This window comes from Physeter macrocephalus, unplaced genomic scaffold (assembly GCF_002837175.3).
Source record: "Physeter macrocephalus isolate SW-GA unplaced genomic scaffold, ASM283717v5 random_1476, whole genome shotgun sequence".
Classification (NCBI taxonomy): Eukaryota; Metazoa; Chordata; class Mammalia; order Artiodactyla; family Physeteridae; genus Physeter; species Physeter macrocephalus.
The window spans coordinates 1-16,063 of NW_021146500.1; the positions used below are offsets into that span (position 1 = coordinate 1).

General features: G+C 59.6%; 2 protein-coding genes across 2 annotated transcripts; one reads left to right on the top strand and one right to left on the bottom strand.

Moving 5' to 3' along the window:
- Positions 1-6: 6 nt before the first annotated feature.
- LOC114485386 (T-box transcription factor TBX3-like) lies at positions 7-1,032 on the bottom strand. Its single transcript, XM_028486717.1, has one exon. The coding sequence runs from the start codon at positions 850-852 to the stop codon at positions 400-402; it is 453 nt and encodes a 150-aa protein (XP_028342518.1). The 5' UTR covers positions 853-1,032; the 3' UTR covers positions 7-399.
- Positions 1,033-7,544: 6,512 nt separating this feature from the next.
- Positions 7,545-11,598, top strand: LOC102979768 (N-acyl-aromatic-L-amino acid amidohydrolase (carboxylate-forming)). Its single transcript, XM_028486716.1, is given in 7 exon segments — positions 7,545-7,666; positions 7,668-7,778; positions 8,624-8,812; positions 9,128-9,179; positions 9,309-9,426; positions 9,535-9,647; positions 11,332-11,598. Coding segments are annotated over 7 exon segments (972 nt in total).
- The last annotated feature ends 4,465 nt before the right edge of the window (positions 11,599-16,063 follow it).

A 16,063-nucleotide genomic window follows, 5' to 3' on the forward strand; every position in this document is an offset into this window, starting at 1 on the left:
AGCAGCGCTGGACGCCCCTAGGATCCCTTCCCCTCCCACTGACCCGCTGAGCTCCACCCCAGCCAAGCGGGAGTCTCCTCACAGCTTCCCCAACTCCCCAGCATTCTCCAGCCTCAGGGCCTTTGCACTTGCTGTTCTATCTGCCCGCAATGGCTCCCCCTTCTATATGCACAGGCTCCCTCCTCCACTTCCATCAGACCCCTCTTCAAATAGTGCCTCATCTGCTTCCTGAGCCCCCTGAACTCAACGGCCACCTCCGTTTCAGCCCCCCTCCCTGTTTCCTTTTTCTCCTGACATTTATCACCCTTCTGCCATCTGGATTCTTTGCTTACCATCTGCCCGGTACTCCAGGAGGTGAGCCCCCGTGAGGGCAGGGATCTTTGTCTGTTTGACACAGTGTCAGTGGTGCCGGGTTCCTGCACCTACGTGGGCCTGGCCCACCCGCCTGTCAGTCTCTGCTGTCCGACCCCCGGCCAGGTGAACTCGGGCACCAAAGGCCCGGCCAGCCCTGGCTCGGGCTTCATCACAATCAGGCCCCAGCGTCCCCTGCCCTGGCCCAACCCCTCCCCACTGTGGCCCGGGCCTCACGTGGCCGTTGTCATGCAGCAGGCTGTTGGTCAGCTTGAGCTTGTCGAAGGACACAATCTGGCGCATCCACTGTGCGCCCTTGGCCGGCGAGTCGGGGTGGAAGTGCACGCGGCCAGGCGTGGTCGGGTCCGCCTTGCCCGCCACCTGCCAGGCCGAGCTATGGAAGGCATAGCTGGGGACAGAGTGAGGTGGCGAGGGCGCCCCGACTGCAGCCCACGGCACCTCATCTGCTGCCCCCACCCGGAGCCAAGACTGACGGGGCATCTCTCCTACTGCCCATGCACTGGCCCCGTCGGCACATGAAGAACCGGAGGCTCCAGAGTGCTGTCTGGCCTGGGTTCACCGTGGCTGCATCTGCTGCCCTGGGCTAGCCCACCCTACCTGCCCAGGTGCGCCCACTGCTGCCCAGGATGGGCTCCCCCCACCGACACTGCTCCGACTGACCCCTGCCTCCCTCAGGGTGCTGGTGGGGGTCTACTTCCCCGACCAAGTGCCTGAGGTCTGAGCTGCGACCCCCAGCCAGGCCCGGAGCTGTATCTCTTGTCATCCAAAGGCACGAAATCCGTGAGCAGGGCGTAGTCAGCCAGCGTGTCCATGCCCAGGATCTTCACCTGGAAGGTGGGGAACATCCTCCTGCAGGAGGGGGTGCTCAGCAGCCCGACTGTGGTTCCGGCCTACCCCCAACTCCCGCCACCGCCCCGCCCCCCGCCCCCCCCGCCACTGCTCATACCTGCCCGCCTTGGTGACAGTCATCTCTGTGCCCAGCTGGTTGAATTCCTCCCACAGAGCCTTCATCTCCAGCTGAACCGTCACACCAGACACACGTGGGTTCTTGGGGCCCTGCTCTGTGGGCTCAGCCATGGCTTGGGCCCCCGTGGAGCTGGTGGAAGGGCCTGATGGTAACAGGGAGTCCAGCTGGGAGCCCCAGCTGGAGCTCATCATGGGCAACGGGTAGGTCTCTGAGGGGGCAAATACCCCGAGGCCGGCAGAGAGGGAGGCTGGAGAGAGAGGACGGAGTGTGGGCCCCTGTTCACCTCCCCCACCCCCACTCCACCCAGCCAGCCTTCATCTTTCAGGCTGCACCTAGATGCCTCTTCTTCCAGGAAGCTCTCCCTGACTGCCAGGCCTGTTTTCCCACAGGATCCCCAACTCAGCATCACTTCATGAGGTAAATGCTCACTTAAAACTCCTGGAGACCAGAGACAGGACCTGTCAGGCTCCCCAGGGAATCTTTGAGCCATCAAGAGGCCGAGTGGCCTTGAGCAAATTGTTTCACCTCCCTGAGCCTCAGTTTCCACATCTGTCACAAACAGTTCTTAATATCTGCCTTACAGGGCTGATGTGAGGATTTGTGAGGACACGCGCGAGCCTGGCACACAGTAGGCCCTTCATAAAGGACATCTGTTATGGATGACGTGACACGTGGGGTCATGGGGGTGGGGGGGTCTTTCTCAGCTCTGGGGAGACCTGGCTGCCTCGTGCTGCTTAAGGAATACTGAGCTGAAGGAGATCCCCGAATTACCACGAACAGCTCTTACCCATCTCTGACCCCCAAAACTGGCCCAAATCCTGCCTCCAGAAGCTGGTTCTAACATCTCTCTGCGCTGGCCTCCTCACTTTTTTCTAAGGAGCCCACCTTTTGATCTGCAGTCCTGGCACAAGGCTTGGCCAAAAGCTTTGCCACAGCTCCACCCTTCTGATTAAAAAAAAAAAATCCTAACTATTGATACAACGAGATACTACTTTACACCCACAGGGATGGCTATTACCAAAATCCAAAACAATAACAAAAACAAGAAATGAAACATTACAAGTGTTGGCGAGGATGTGGAGAAATTGGAACTCTTGTGCATTGCTGGTGGAATCTAAAATGGTGTAAACCCTGTGGAAAACTGCTGACAGTCCTTCAAAATATTGAAGATAGAATTACTATATGATCCAGCAGTTTCACTCCGAGGTATAAACCCAAAAGAATCCAGAGCAGGGACCCGAACAGATATGCGTACATCGGCGTTCATAGCAGCATTGTTCACAAGAGCTAAAATGTGGAAGAAACCCTGGTGTCCATCGATGGATGAATGGATAAGCAGAATGTGTCTATACAGACAATGGAATATTACTCAGCCTTTACAAGGAAGGAAATTGTGCCACAGGCTACAACGTGGACGATCCTTGAGGATGTTATGCTCAGTGAAACAAGTCAGTCACAGAAGTGTGATTTTTTGTGTGAGCTGGATGGTGGTGATGGTTACACAACAGTATGAATGTACTTAATGCCCAGAGAGCCCCTCAGCCTTGGTCTTACAGTCAGAGGCCCAGTTTTGCCTTCCTTCACTGTTGATCCGGGCCCCAGGCCTCTCAAGGCCTCAGTTTCCTTATCTGCAAAATGGCTCTTAGAATGGCCTGGCTTTCCCTGAGCTCCCTGCTGGGCGGTGGGCTGCTGCTGAACGGGCCCTCACTTCTGTGCCCACGCAGCCAACAGCGGAACGGGCAGCTACCACAGCAAGTTCTCCTTTGACACCTTCTTCCACCACCGCGCCGGCCTGCTCTCCGCCTCGGGCCTGGAGAAGCTCAAGGACATCCGCTACTCGCCCTTTTCTGCCTGCAAACAGCAGCTGCTCAGCTGGGCCTTGGGCGACCAGCGCCGCATCCTTCTGTGAGCGCCCTGTCCATCTCCAGTGCCCCATCCCCACGACCCCCCTGTCCTGCTGTTGCCCAGGTGCTCAGTGGCTCCCCAAAGGCAGGTGTCCTGTCCAGGAACACAGAGATCCTGCTCCTGGGGCTTTGTCTGAACAGACCCCTGGCTGGGCAGGACCTCTGGGACACGGGTCCAGCCCCTTTCAGGGCCAAAGTCCCCTCTGCAGCCTCCTGATAGATGTGTTGACCCTCTGCTTGAACATATCTGATGACAGAGAACTCACCCCCAAGGTTGGGCAGCTCTGGTGGTTAGAAAAGACTCCCTCACGTCAGATCTATAAATAAGCTCCCAGAATACAGAGTGATTTCTAACAGCTCCAGTCACACCTGGTTTGGGGAGCTGGGTTTGTCTGACCTGAAGCGATCTGATCTTGAGCTCAGATCTGGCCAGTCGGTGGTGTCAGCCTAAAGTGCATTATTTACAAGGACTCTGATGGTGTGTGTGGAATCTATAGGAAGGAGTGCAATGGTTGATTAGTGATGTCTGCTATGGGCACAGGAGGGGGTTGTGAACCTGCTGGCCACATCTGTCATTCCTGCTCTAATCTCCCAGAAGGAGGTCAGGGCGGGCAGAATCTAAATCTGGTCTCTTCATCTGACACGTGGGAAAACAGATTTAGAGCCAGGATAGGGCTGAACTGAGTTTATACGGTAAAGCAGGGCAGAGCTGAGTGACATTGGGATTTATGGTCTCGTGGCCCTCATCTGGCTCACACAGAGCCCTACCCGTCCCTGCAGTAGCTCCGTCGCCTAGAAAGCTTGGGTTTGCGTCAGTCCGTGGCCGTATTGTTCCTGGGTGCCTTTGGGCATGTCCCTTAACTTCTCTGAGCCTTATCTTGTAGAACGGGGTTCCCACCTACCGCTTACAGTTGGTGTGAGTGCTAAATGAGATCATATGTGTCTGGGGCCCAGGGGCCCCCACCCCGGACATAGTAGAGTCCAGACTCTCATGTAAGTTAAGGCAGCATTGGGCAGAGGCCCTGGCTGCAGAGGTGCCCCTGGCCACACACCTCCCAGAGCTTCCCAGGGCTCTGTCACAGTCACAGTTTTTGTGACAGCAGCCTCTGCTTGTCCAGCAATCATGGCATGCTGCTGTCCCAAGGCTTGGGGGTGGTCCCAGGGTCCCTTAGGGCTCAGAGGTCAGCTTCAGCCATAGATGCTGGTTCCACTCTGGGAACAGGCCACAGAGTGGGTCATTAAGAAAAACAACAATATGGGGTGAGTCCTCCTCCCACCCCCACCCCAGAACACTAGGCCAGCAAGAAGGAGTGGGCAGGGTGGTCCTGGGGGGCCTAAAGGAACACCTGATATGAGGGCGCTGTGAAAGGCTGACAGGAGGGGGCGAGCAGAGGCCAAAGGGGGACTCAGAACCCGGTCAGGATGGTAGAGGGTCAGGCAGGGGCTCCAAAGCCCCTGGACAGGCGGTCCAGTGGTTAAGACTCCGTGCTTCCACTGCAAGGGGCGCGGGTTTGATCCCTGGTTGGGGAACTAAATCTTGCATGTATGCCGCAACTAAGAGTTCGCATGCCGCAACTAAGACCCGGCACAGCCTAAATAAATAAATAAATTTAAAACAAAAACTAAAAAAACACACAAATTTATGGTCACCAGAGAGGAAGTAGGGGAGGGATAAATTAGGAGTATGGGATTAACATATACATACTACCATATATAAAATAAAAAACAAGGTCCTATTGTATAGCACAGGGAACTATATTCAATATCTTGTAATAACCTATAATGAAGAATTTTTAAAAGAATATATATATAAAACACAATATTGTAAATCAACTATACTTCAATTTAAAAAATAAATTAATTAACTATATATATATATATATATATATATATATACACCTTCTAAGACGGGGACGCTGGACCCCAGCCAGGGGAAGTGAACTTTTCCAGGACCCCCTAAGGCTGTCCCCCCAGAGCTGGGGGCCCACCACCTCCTGGCAGGAAGCATTCTGGTCTCCAGCAACCCCCCAGATAGCCAGGGCTGCTGCTCAGGCCCTTCCTTCCTTCCCAAGAGGCCCAGCACCGAGAGAATCAGCAGAATCCCGGCAGCCTGGGAGGGCCTCTCAAAGACTGCGGCTTCTGCCTTAGAAAGCGGGCCCTCGAGGCCCCTACCCTGAGCGAAGCGGGGAGCAGGGACCCGGAGGGAGGCAGACACCCCTCTGACTTGCTCCACCACCACCGGCCAGGGGGTCGGCCGAGTCGCTCAACCTCCCAGAGCCCAGGTCCAGCCCCACGAACAGAGCGAATGATAGCTGCCCTCCGTCTGCGGCCTCCAGGGCCGTTGCCCATGAAGATTCGGTGACCCCACTCCCCCAGCTGCCCTACTGAGGTACCAGCAGGCCTGACAGGTCCCACAGCTCCACCTATGGTGGTGAGCAGGAGAGCAGGAAAGTGCAGGGTGAACCCAGCCCTCACGAGGAGTTGCGTGTGATCTGAGCAGCTGCAAAGAGGGCTGGCCTGGAGGGAGCCCCAGCTGCTGGGCCTGGCTCTGGAGCAGGGCTGACACCTCCTGGGAGGACTCAGCCTGGTCGCGAAGAAGGCCTGGCACCAGACGCCTGGGGGAGGCCCAGCTTCAGGGCCCCAGTGCTGGCACACAGTAGGCACTGGTGACCTGACGGTCACTGCCCAGCAGTGCCTCTCTCCTCAGGGACCACTGGACCGCCCTCGGCTCCTGGGGAAAGGACAGGACTTAGGGCCGCGTGCGGGGGACTTAGTCTCCATCCTTCCCCCCTTGTCCCTTGAGAGCAGCAAGAGGAGAGCGGGCTCAGGTTGGACACCCCCCAGGTTCCAATTCCAGTTCTGCCTCTAGTGCCCTGGGTACCCTTGGGCATCCTGTCTGAGCCTCAGTTTCCACATCTATAAAATGGGTCTGAGGGTCATTTCCCAAACAAAGCATGTTGAATCATTTCAGTCATACCTGTCCCTGAAAACGATCAAAAACAATGAAACATTTTGAAATTGTTTAAAGCATCAAAGAGCTGTAAAGCTGGGACCCCACACCTCATAGCCCTTTAGGGTAAAGGGTGACCCAAGAGTGACCCTGGCCCTCTGAGGGCTGCAGGGACCAAAGCATGTTGCTGAAGGGATGGAGGGAGGGGGATATTCCTCATCTGGGTGGCCACCAAGGCACCGCCTCAACAGGCAACTTGTAGTGGCCCGGTCTGGTGGTGGCCCATGGCTCAGCCAGTGGTGGATTCCAGGCCTGCCCTCCCTTGGCTGGACACCTGGCCAATGAACGGCCTGCACTTGGCAGCCCTCCAGGGCTCTCTCTGGGAGAGTGGTCTTCACCCCAGGCTTTAGAGAGTCCCTACAAGCAATTTCCCAAAGCCTTGTGCAGCTCCCCAGCGGGAGCCCCAGCTGGCCCCAGAAGGCGGGGACGTTGAGATTCCCAGAGGAGGGACCAAGGGCAAGAGCAGGGGCCTGGCCGCAGGACCTGGACTCAATGGACCATGGCAGCAGCAAGCAGCAGTGTGAGGTACAGGCAGGCAGGGAGCCCCCAGCACTACTGACCTCTGGGTGGACCTCAGCCCATCACCCACTCCTGCCCCCTGCTCTCCACCAACTCAGCACAGACACTTGCTGCCCAGGGATCTCCTGGCCCATAAATACCCATCGCTCCAGGAGGTGCACATCCCAGCCCTGGTGGCCCAGGCAGCTGAGACCTGCATTGGCAGGTAACCACCCCTTCCCTAAGGCCCCTGCACCAGCTCAGAGGAGCATGGGGGAGGGGCAGGAAGGAGCAGGAGCGGCCTGGAACCCGACACTCCACAGCCAGCTCCCGTGACACCGTCCACTTCCCCTGCTGTGCCCGGTTTCCCCATCTGTAAAATGGGAGCACAGCCCTCTTGCCTTAGGGAGTGTGCCTTGGTGAATCCATCTTCCCAAGTCTGGGCCCCTTTTCTCAACTTGGGAGAAAGAAACTCCTTCTCTCCAAAGGGAGCAGAGACATGATCTCCTCAGAGAAAGGCAGGGGAGGGCAATGCTTACCCTCAAGGGAAGGGTGCCGACGGAGGGACTGCAGGCACCAGCAGGGACCAACCTGGGCCACGGGAGGTGCAGGTGGGACACCGCTGAGCTAACATCCAGCCACGGCTTTGGACAAGCAACCGCCCCGCCTGGCTTGGGCTCCTCAGGCCTCAGGCAGCTCACCACCACCAGCCCAGCTCTAAGCACTGGGCGTTGTGCTGGTGCCAGGGTTGCCTAAGCAGGTCCACCCACCAGGTGCGCCACCCCACACGGCGATGTGCTGGCTGCTGGTGTCCTGAGAGGCCCTGCACCACGTGGCAGTGACCAGGGCCACTCACAGCAATGAGACAGCTAGCGCCTACCTGGCCCGGCACTGGCTGCGGGTCCCAGGGGAGGTGCAGACTCAGCTTCTCCACCGTGCCTGTGCTGCTGGCCAACCCGGTGGCCTCAGCCGCCTGCTGCCGCTGCGTGGGCTATGACCTCAGTCGTGCCTTCACCGGGTCCTTCCTCAGGTGAGCATCCTGCCCCGCTGCTGTAGGGCCCCCACCTGCCAAGCTGGTCCAGTCCCTCCACCCGGCAGGAGGCACCCTTCTGCCTGTGATGCCCATTCCTCCCTTTGCAGTTTAGAGAAATTCAGATTGATGCCACCTCCTCCAGGAAGCCCTTCCGGATCCCAGGCTGAGACGGGCCCACTTCTGGGTTCCCCAGACCCCGGGCTTGCCTCAGATCAGCCCCACACAGGCTGCGTTTACGCAACCACTGTTTATATCTTCCTTCATTGGATACTGGCCGAGCCCCATCTCTGAGCCCCATCTCAGGTCAGCTCGGGTGAGAGAATGGGGACTAGGACTGAGGCGCTGTCCTCAGCTACTAAGGACAGAGAAAGGACAGAGACAGAGAAAGGACTCAGCGACCACAAACCAGGAGGCTAAATACAGGGGTGGGGGCTACACGAAGCATCTAACTTGGTCAAGGGCAGCCAGGGAAGCCTTCCGGAAGGAGGCGGGATCTCAGCCAAGCCCCAGAGGGTGAGTATAAGTTAACCAGGTGGAGAGGAGAGAAGGAGTTCCAGGGAAGGGCCCAGCAGGTATGAGGCCTGAAGGCGAGACCAGCGCAGTGCTTGGAGGTGTGGCCGGCGTGAGAGCTGATGAGGCGGGTGGGCAGGGCCAGGCCGAGGGTTTGGGGCCGTGCGAAGGGGCAGGCATCCACATGAGCCCCTGAGCTGCTCTGTCCCTCCTGCAGTGTCTCAGGGGGGCGGCGGCACAAGGCTGCCCTCCCCCGCACCACTCACACACTCCGACCCTCTGATCACCGACTGACACTGTCAGGGGCTGACACTACATTTTTGGCCCTGAAATGCCAGGGCCAACCCAGATGACCCACACGAGGTGTCAAGGGCCAGAGACCTGAACCAGCTGCTGGGGCCCAAGGCCTCGAGCCCGCCTTCTACTTATCCCAGACCTTCACAACACCACGGCTTCACCTGGAAGGCACCTACAACGTTTATAACATGCACCTGTGCCACCACCTCCAGGTGGCCCTAGCCTCCCAGAGTACACAGCAGGGGAGGGGGGGAAGGGGACAGAGGCCCTGCGCGGCCACCTCTTCTGGGCTTCAGTCCCCGGGGCCTGCGGTGCTTCGGGCCCTGTGGCCCCTCTCTCCCCGCCCCACAGGAGGGTAGAGGGAGGCGAGTGCTCCCTGCAGGCTCTCCCCCCTCCCCCCACTCCCCCCTCCCCCCACTCCCCCCTCACCCCATTCTCGCCTTATCGTCCACTCCCGAGTAGCCTGGGGCCCTGACCCGCCCCTCCCAACCCCCGGCTGCAGGGCCCTGAGCTCCCGGCGGGTCATCCCGCACCAGTGGCGGGGGGAGGAGAGTTAGAGCGAGCACACTGCGAACAAGAAGGGAGAGGGTAGGTGGTGACCTCAGAAGTGGGCGGGCCCTGGAAGGGCGGGGCCAGACGATGGGCGGGGGCGGGGCCTGAGGTCTGGAGCACCCCCTCTCTCGGGCGTCGCCTGACCCCTCCCTTCTCGGTCCTCAGCCCTGGAGCTGCGCCGCGGCCCCAAGGGTGCTGCGGGCCAACCTTTTCACCAGGATGAGGGTCGTGGTGGCCGCAGCTGTAGACTTCATCGAGCTGTTCAAGAGATCCCCGGGGTCTTGCTGGGAAACTAAGGCCCAGAGAGGAGAGGGCCTGGCCCCGGGACCAAGGAGCCAGGCTCCCCACCGCCGGCTCTGCCCTGGGCCTGGAGGGAGGGACCGGCTCACAGACCCAGCCTCCTGCACAGGCATGGAGATGGAAGCATATGGAACCGCGAGCAGCGTGGACTTCCCATGCACCGAGGCCGGGGACCTGGCCGGCACCGTGCATCCTCAGCTGCGGGTGTGTGAGACTCCAGGGTCACAGCCCTGGGGTGTCAGGGGAGCCTGAGGCCCAGAGGGAGGGATCACAGGGGCCTCCCACAGGGTGGGTCATCAGCACCTCAGAATCAGGAGCAGGACAGGAGGCTGGACCCCCCCATGCCCGCCCCTACTGCCTCCCGGGGAACCCCACACGCAGGCCTGTCACTCGGGGCCACAGTGATCCTCACAGCGCCTGCGGAGAGCAGGAGGGGGCTCCTCAACAGCCTGGACACGCCTCCCTCACCGCCGAAGGTGGCGGAAGGGAGGGGATGTGGAGCAGGCAGGACCCAATTCACCTGCTTAGAGGTGCAAATACAGAACCCTCTCTTTAATTAAACCCTTCCAATTAATTCCGCGAGCATCCCTATGCACGTTAGCAGGGAGTCCAGCATCTCCATCTCCAGGCCTCCCTTTCCTCGTTGTCACAGGAATGGGGTAATCCTGCTTCTACACCTAGCGAAAAGGAGGTGGGGCAGAATGGACGGCCCACCAGCTGCTGCTCTACTTGCTGCCACATGGGGTCGCTGTTGAGCAGTGCCCATGCCCTCCAGTGGCCTCTTATGTCCTGCAGTCCCAGGCGGCAGGGTCCTAGCCTGCTTAGTAACTGTTCCCCAAGCCCCCCAACTGGCCTTCAGAGGTGGGAGGAACTTCAGAGAGAGCCACCTGCTCTGTTGGCACCGGCCCTCCCCCACCCACCGCCAAGCCCTGCTCCTGAGCCCAGTGACCATCCAGAGCCCCCTCCTTCATAATGTCTTTGTGCGCCAGCAGGGTCCTCTCCTGCCAGAGGTGACCAGGTAATGCTGAACCTCTGCGAGGATGGGCTTCCGGCTCAGGGGCCTTCCTTCGTCAGCCCTGCCCATCCCTGAGAGGGGCAGCTGTGGTCTGGCTCCCGAGGCAAGCAGAACACCCAGCCGAGGGCACGGCAAAGCATGGGCACAAAGGGAGATAAATATTAGGAAGAGTTTGACATTTCAAAAATGCGGTCCTTTTAAAAGGACCAAATAACAACGGTAGGAAAAATCAGAACTTGGCTGGGCTTTTTTGCTCTTATTACAGCTTCATGTTTTATTTTGAGGTGTTATTTTACTTGTAACAACATTATGGTGGAGGGGGCGCCATCCTTTCAGTGTTTAGGGCTAGAGGCCCATCTTCCTTGGGGATACTGAATAGTAGTCATTTTGAGTGATTTCTCCCACAATTTAAAAATTTATTTAATAAACTTTTATATTATATTCACTATGTGTCAGGCACTGTTTTAAGCACTATTAGCTGTTTAATTTAGACTTCAGGATGATAGGAGGAGATAGAATAATCCCTATTTTACAGATGGGGAAGCTGAGGCACAAAGAGGTTAAGTGACTTGCTCAAGGTCACACAGCTAGCAAGGCTTTGAACCCAGGCTTCACTATCTGTGCCCGTAACCACTAGGGTACACTTACACAATGACAAGTGTCTTTCTAAGGCGACTGGTGTCTCAATTTCTAGACACAGAGCCAGTTGGCATCGCGGCAGACACCCTGTTGCATTGATCGAGGAAGTGAAGGAGCAAGTGGGCAGGGCCATAAGTGAGGGGCATCTCTTAAGCAGTCCCTGCTGGGGTCGCCCACACCGAGGCCAGGGCAGAGGTCGGCCCCAGCAACCCTGGTCCTTGGCTCTTCTCCCAGGACTGAGACTTCGAGCCACCGCGGCCTGGCGCACCCATCTTCCAGATGTTCAGCAGTGAGGACGTGCTCTATGAGGGGGGGTCCACCATGGACCCTGTGTTCATCAACGAGGTTGCCTACTACGAGGAGGGCACTGCCTTCCTCCAGACTGAGAAGCTCGCGCTCTCCGTGCCTGCCCTGCCCACACTGGCCTCCACCCTGCCAGGGCCCCTAATCCAGGCCACACCCGCCCAGCCTCAGCCCTCCCTTCTGAACAGTGGGTCGTGAGGCACAATCTCGAGCCCAGGGCCCCCCCTTTGCCACCCACTGTGTACCATGTTTCTTGCCATATCCCCACACCTCCCTGCCTCAGTTTTCCATTCTATAAAATGGAAGATGTCCAGGGGTCCGTGGTTCATGTGCTCTTACCTGCATGGCCCCTCTCTGTGACCTCAGGACCTGGGGCAGGTCTGGCTCAGGGTGGTCTTGGACATTCTGTGTGTACTGGGGCCGGGGGTGGCTGTCTCTGTGCCCATGCTTTTTCATCAGTGCCCAGGGGGAAGATCGCATAGTGTGTGTGTGTGTGTGTGTGTGTTGGGGGGGACTTGGAGAAATACTGTGTCCTGGGGCCAGCAGAGGGGCTTCCAGAGGAGGCCATGACCCAGAGGAGGGCTCCAACCCCTCTGCATTCCCGGGGCCAGAAAGTCGGTCTCTGTGTGCCCGTGTGTGTGGGTGTCCAGGAGCGTGCCTGCCCCAGGTGCTCCGTGGTTGTGTGTGTGTGTGTCTGTGTGTGTGTGTCTGTGTCTGCACACACATGTGTTTCTGAGAGCCTCAGTACCTTGGGCATTCTTCCGGGGGGATCCATATGTGGCTGGTGGCACAGCCCAGATGTGCATTTCCAGGTGTGTAATGAGCTCAGGGCTCATGGGGGGCTCAGGGGGCATCAAGGCTGGGGAAGGGGTGCAGCTCGACAAGGCTTTCCCCACCCATGACAGCCGTCCAGGCACAGGGATGTAGGGAGGAGGTGCAGGTAGGGCAGGTAGGGCAGGCGGAAGTCTCCTGCACCACCCAGGACAAGTCAGCGTCGGGGAGGGAGCGGGCACAGGGTCTGCGGCTGGGGTCCCCTCAATCCTGCCCCAGGCACTCTCTGCAGGGTGTCCACAGCAGGGCTGAACTGGATGGGGTGGGATGGGGCCTGGACACAGCCTCACACTTTCCATGCTCCACCCCCTGGGCCCCCCCACCCCCCCACCCCCGTGTCGGGAGCATCGCTCCTGCCTGACAGTGGGGCTGGTGGAGCCCAGAGCTCCGTCCTCTCCAGGCATCACTCCCTGGCCCCTCTACACCCCCGCCGCCTGGCTCATCCATCTCCCCGCGGGCACAGCTGCCACGCTGACTTCTGCTATTGAGCAGCGAGATGGGAAGGTGTGAAGGATATGGGGGCACCAGGGACAGGCTGGCAGGCAGGATGGATGAGGGGCAGGGGGCCAGCAGGCGCCTCTGGCAGGAAGGGCAGACTGGCCGGGGAGGAGGCTGTAATGGGAAGTGTGCCTGCGTGCATGGTGTGTGTGTGTGTGTGTGTGTGTAAGAGGAGCTTGTGCACATGTGCACAGGAGTGGTGGCAGGTCATCAGGTCTTGAGTTCGTTTATGCATTTGGACTGACATGTGAGTGTGCCCACGTACGCATGAGCATGTGTGGGGGGGGTGTCCCATCACACAGACCAAGGGCATGTGCAAGCACACACACCCGTCAGGAGCCAGTAGAACCCCGGGCGCCTGGGAGTCTGGGCTGAGGAGGAGCCACTAGGACTGGTGCAGATCCCCCAGCCCCTCCATCACCTGCCTATTTCTCACCTGCCCCACTGTGTATCTTGGGACAGGGTGGCGCCTGGGAGCTGCTGGGACCCTCCATCACAGGCGCAGAGAACTCTCCCCCATCTCGTCCAGCAGCAGACCCCAGTGCTGGTGCCGCCTTCCTCCCAAAGCTGGCCGTGGGTCTATGCCAGGGGTCGGCCCATGCTCTCCCCGAGGGATTGCACCCAGCCTGGAAGGCAGGGACCGGGGGCACAGGGGGTGGAAGCCGCAGGCCTCCCTGAGCTGAAGGGAGGAGAGGTCTGCCCCCGACATGCGACGTATGGCTCTGGGAGGGACCAGGGTGTCACACTCGAGAGGAGCAGCCCCTCTCTGCCCCCTGTTAGGTGTGGCCTCTGCCACCCCTTTGTTCCCAGTGCCAGACTCTGGAGGAGGTGCGGGGGTCCCGCCGCCTTTGGGGACCCCGGTCGAGCATGCCCAGCTTGGCGTGCTCTCACCTAGTGCTCCGGCCTGGGGGCTAGCCTGCGATGCTCCCTCCTGGAATGGGCTAACCGGGGTCTAGCCCGATGACCCTCCTTGCACCACGTGGCAGACACCAGCTTCGCGGAACCCCCCTCCTCTGCCTTCCTGACTGGACATCTGTGTGTTCCCTGAATGCCCAGGCCCAGACAGGCAGGGGCCACCTGGGGAAGGTGTCTGGTCAGGACATGCCCCAGAGGTCTCTGACCTGGGCCAGCGTCTGCCCCCGTGGGGACTGTGTAGGCACCGTCAACCAGGATGGGGACAGCTTACTGCCCCCCAGGCTGGGCCAGCCCATCCCAGGCAGAAGCGATTATGCACTTAGTTCAGCTGGGGAAACTGAGGCACGGAGCTGTCAGGGTCCTGCCCGCGCTGCATAGCTCATCGGGCCGAGTGGTCAGGAGCACCTGGCTTCCCGCCGTCGAGTCCTGGGGCTCGGCCTCTGCTGGTACTTGCGGCTGCTGCCCCCTTGCCTTTCCTGCTCAAGCTTCCTGGTGATTCCACACCAGCAGCCCCAGGTCAGGTGTCTGGGTCCTGGGGAGAGAGCTTCGCCTCTGCCATCAGCCCTCCATGCTCCTGCCACCACCGCGGCCCCCTGACCTCCCCGAGGCCCTGTCCGCCCCGGCCCCTCCAGTCAACCAGGCGTGGGCCCCTGCAGATCACCCAGCCTGTCCTCGAGATGGGCCCCTGCCCTGCGTCCGGGCCCATTGATCAGGAATGGCTGGGGGGCTCCTAGCTGGGGAAGGGAGGAAGCCGGGACGGGGGACCAGGAGAGGGAGAGGAGGCTTTGCCACGTCAGAGCCTTCCCACCTGCCCTCCTGCCCCACGGCATCGCGCCTGGAGCTGGACCGGCCCAGCCAGGGGCCTTGCACAGTCCAGTGCGAGGGTGGCTTGGAGAAGGGGCTCTGCACACCCCAGAGCCAGGGTCCTGCCTGCGGAGACCAGGTGCCTGGCTTGGGTGCAGAACCAAGACCTGGGCGATCGAGGAGGGAAGGACAGTCCTGCCAGGAGACTGGGGACTGAGTGAGGGCCCGAGAGCTGAGCCGTGCTGCTGAATGGACCGGGAGACCGGGAGACACTGACCAGAGGCGGGACAGGCAGGGACCCAGCTGAGCCGCCCTCCTCCGGGAGCCGGAAGTCCGGGCTGTCCCCATGGCCGGTAAGGGGCAGCCAGCCAAGGGAGCCCCGTGGGTGGGCTCAGGCCCTGGGGTGGGTGGGGTGGGGGCAGGGACTGGGCGTGGGGACCAAGGCAACGCCACTGGCACCAGGGCCTGGGCAAGAGCGTGCGGCAGGGGCACCCCAGGCTGAGGCCTCAGATCCCCCAGGGCGGGGCCGATGTGCAAATATAGGGGTGCTGACAGGCAGGGAGACACGGCCACTTCTGGGAGGTGAAAGCCTTATCAGACGTGGGTGACCTTGGGCCTGGCCCCGCCCCTCTCTGGGCCTCACCCCTTGAGGATCAAGGTGTGTGGGCGGGGCTGGACAAGGAGCCTCTAACTTCCCCTCCAAACCTGACTTCATGCCGGTGGGAAACTGTCAACTCCTGACCCCAAGAGGCGCTGGCTTTTAGAGGAACTGGGCAGAGGACAGGCCCCTGCCCAGAGTTACGGAGGGTGTTCAGGGGTGGCACATTGACTGGGATGGGCAGGGTGTAGGTTTGTAGAAGACCTGGAAGCCAGTAACCAGCCTGTGAAGCCCCCAGGCCCAGCAAAGCCACGAGCCTCCCCCACTTGGGACGCATCACCACGGACCCTGGGGGCTGGCATCGGTTACCTGGATGATGTACACGCTCCAGCAGGACAGCTGGGTGATGGGCAGTGGCCCATGTGATGGCCTGGTCTAGGTGGTGGGGGACATTAGCCCATCCACCCTTCAGGCCCCTCTGGGGGATTTGGACCCGATATGGCCCATCCCCTCTCAGTGAGACCCACCCACCTCCAGACCACAGAACTCCCAGGGGCTTTAGCGAGGGGCCACTTCTCACACGTGTCTCTCAGGGCTGCTAAGGATGGGGCCGTGGGCCCGGAGCCCCATATTCTCACCAGGCACCTACTGTGCACTGACTCTGGCCAGCACATCACACGCTACACCATCCCAGGAACCTCCCTCTATCCATCTATCTATCCGTCCATGCATCCATCCACCCAACACCAAAATCCTACCCCCGCCCAGAGGATCTCATGGTTTTACCAGGTCCTCAGCCCCTTATGGGGCTGCTAGAAACTAACAGTTTGTTTTCAGGATATTTTTCCTAGTTTTAAAATTGTAATTGTGTTAAAATATACATAACATAAAAATCATCATTTTAACCATCTTCAATGCCTTACAATGTCTTACAGTCAGAGGGTGACCGGCTCTGAGGTCCCAGGTCCCAGCCTGTTGGGAAGCAGCGTCACCCTCTGAGCCGTTCGGCCCAGGAGA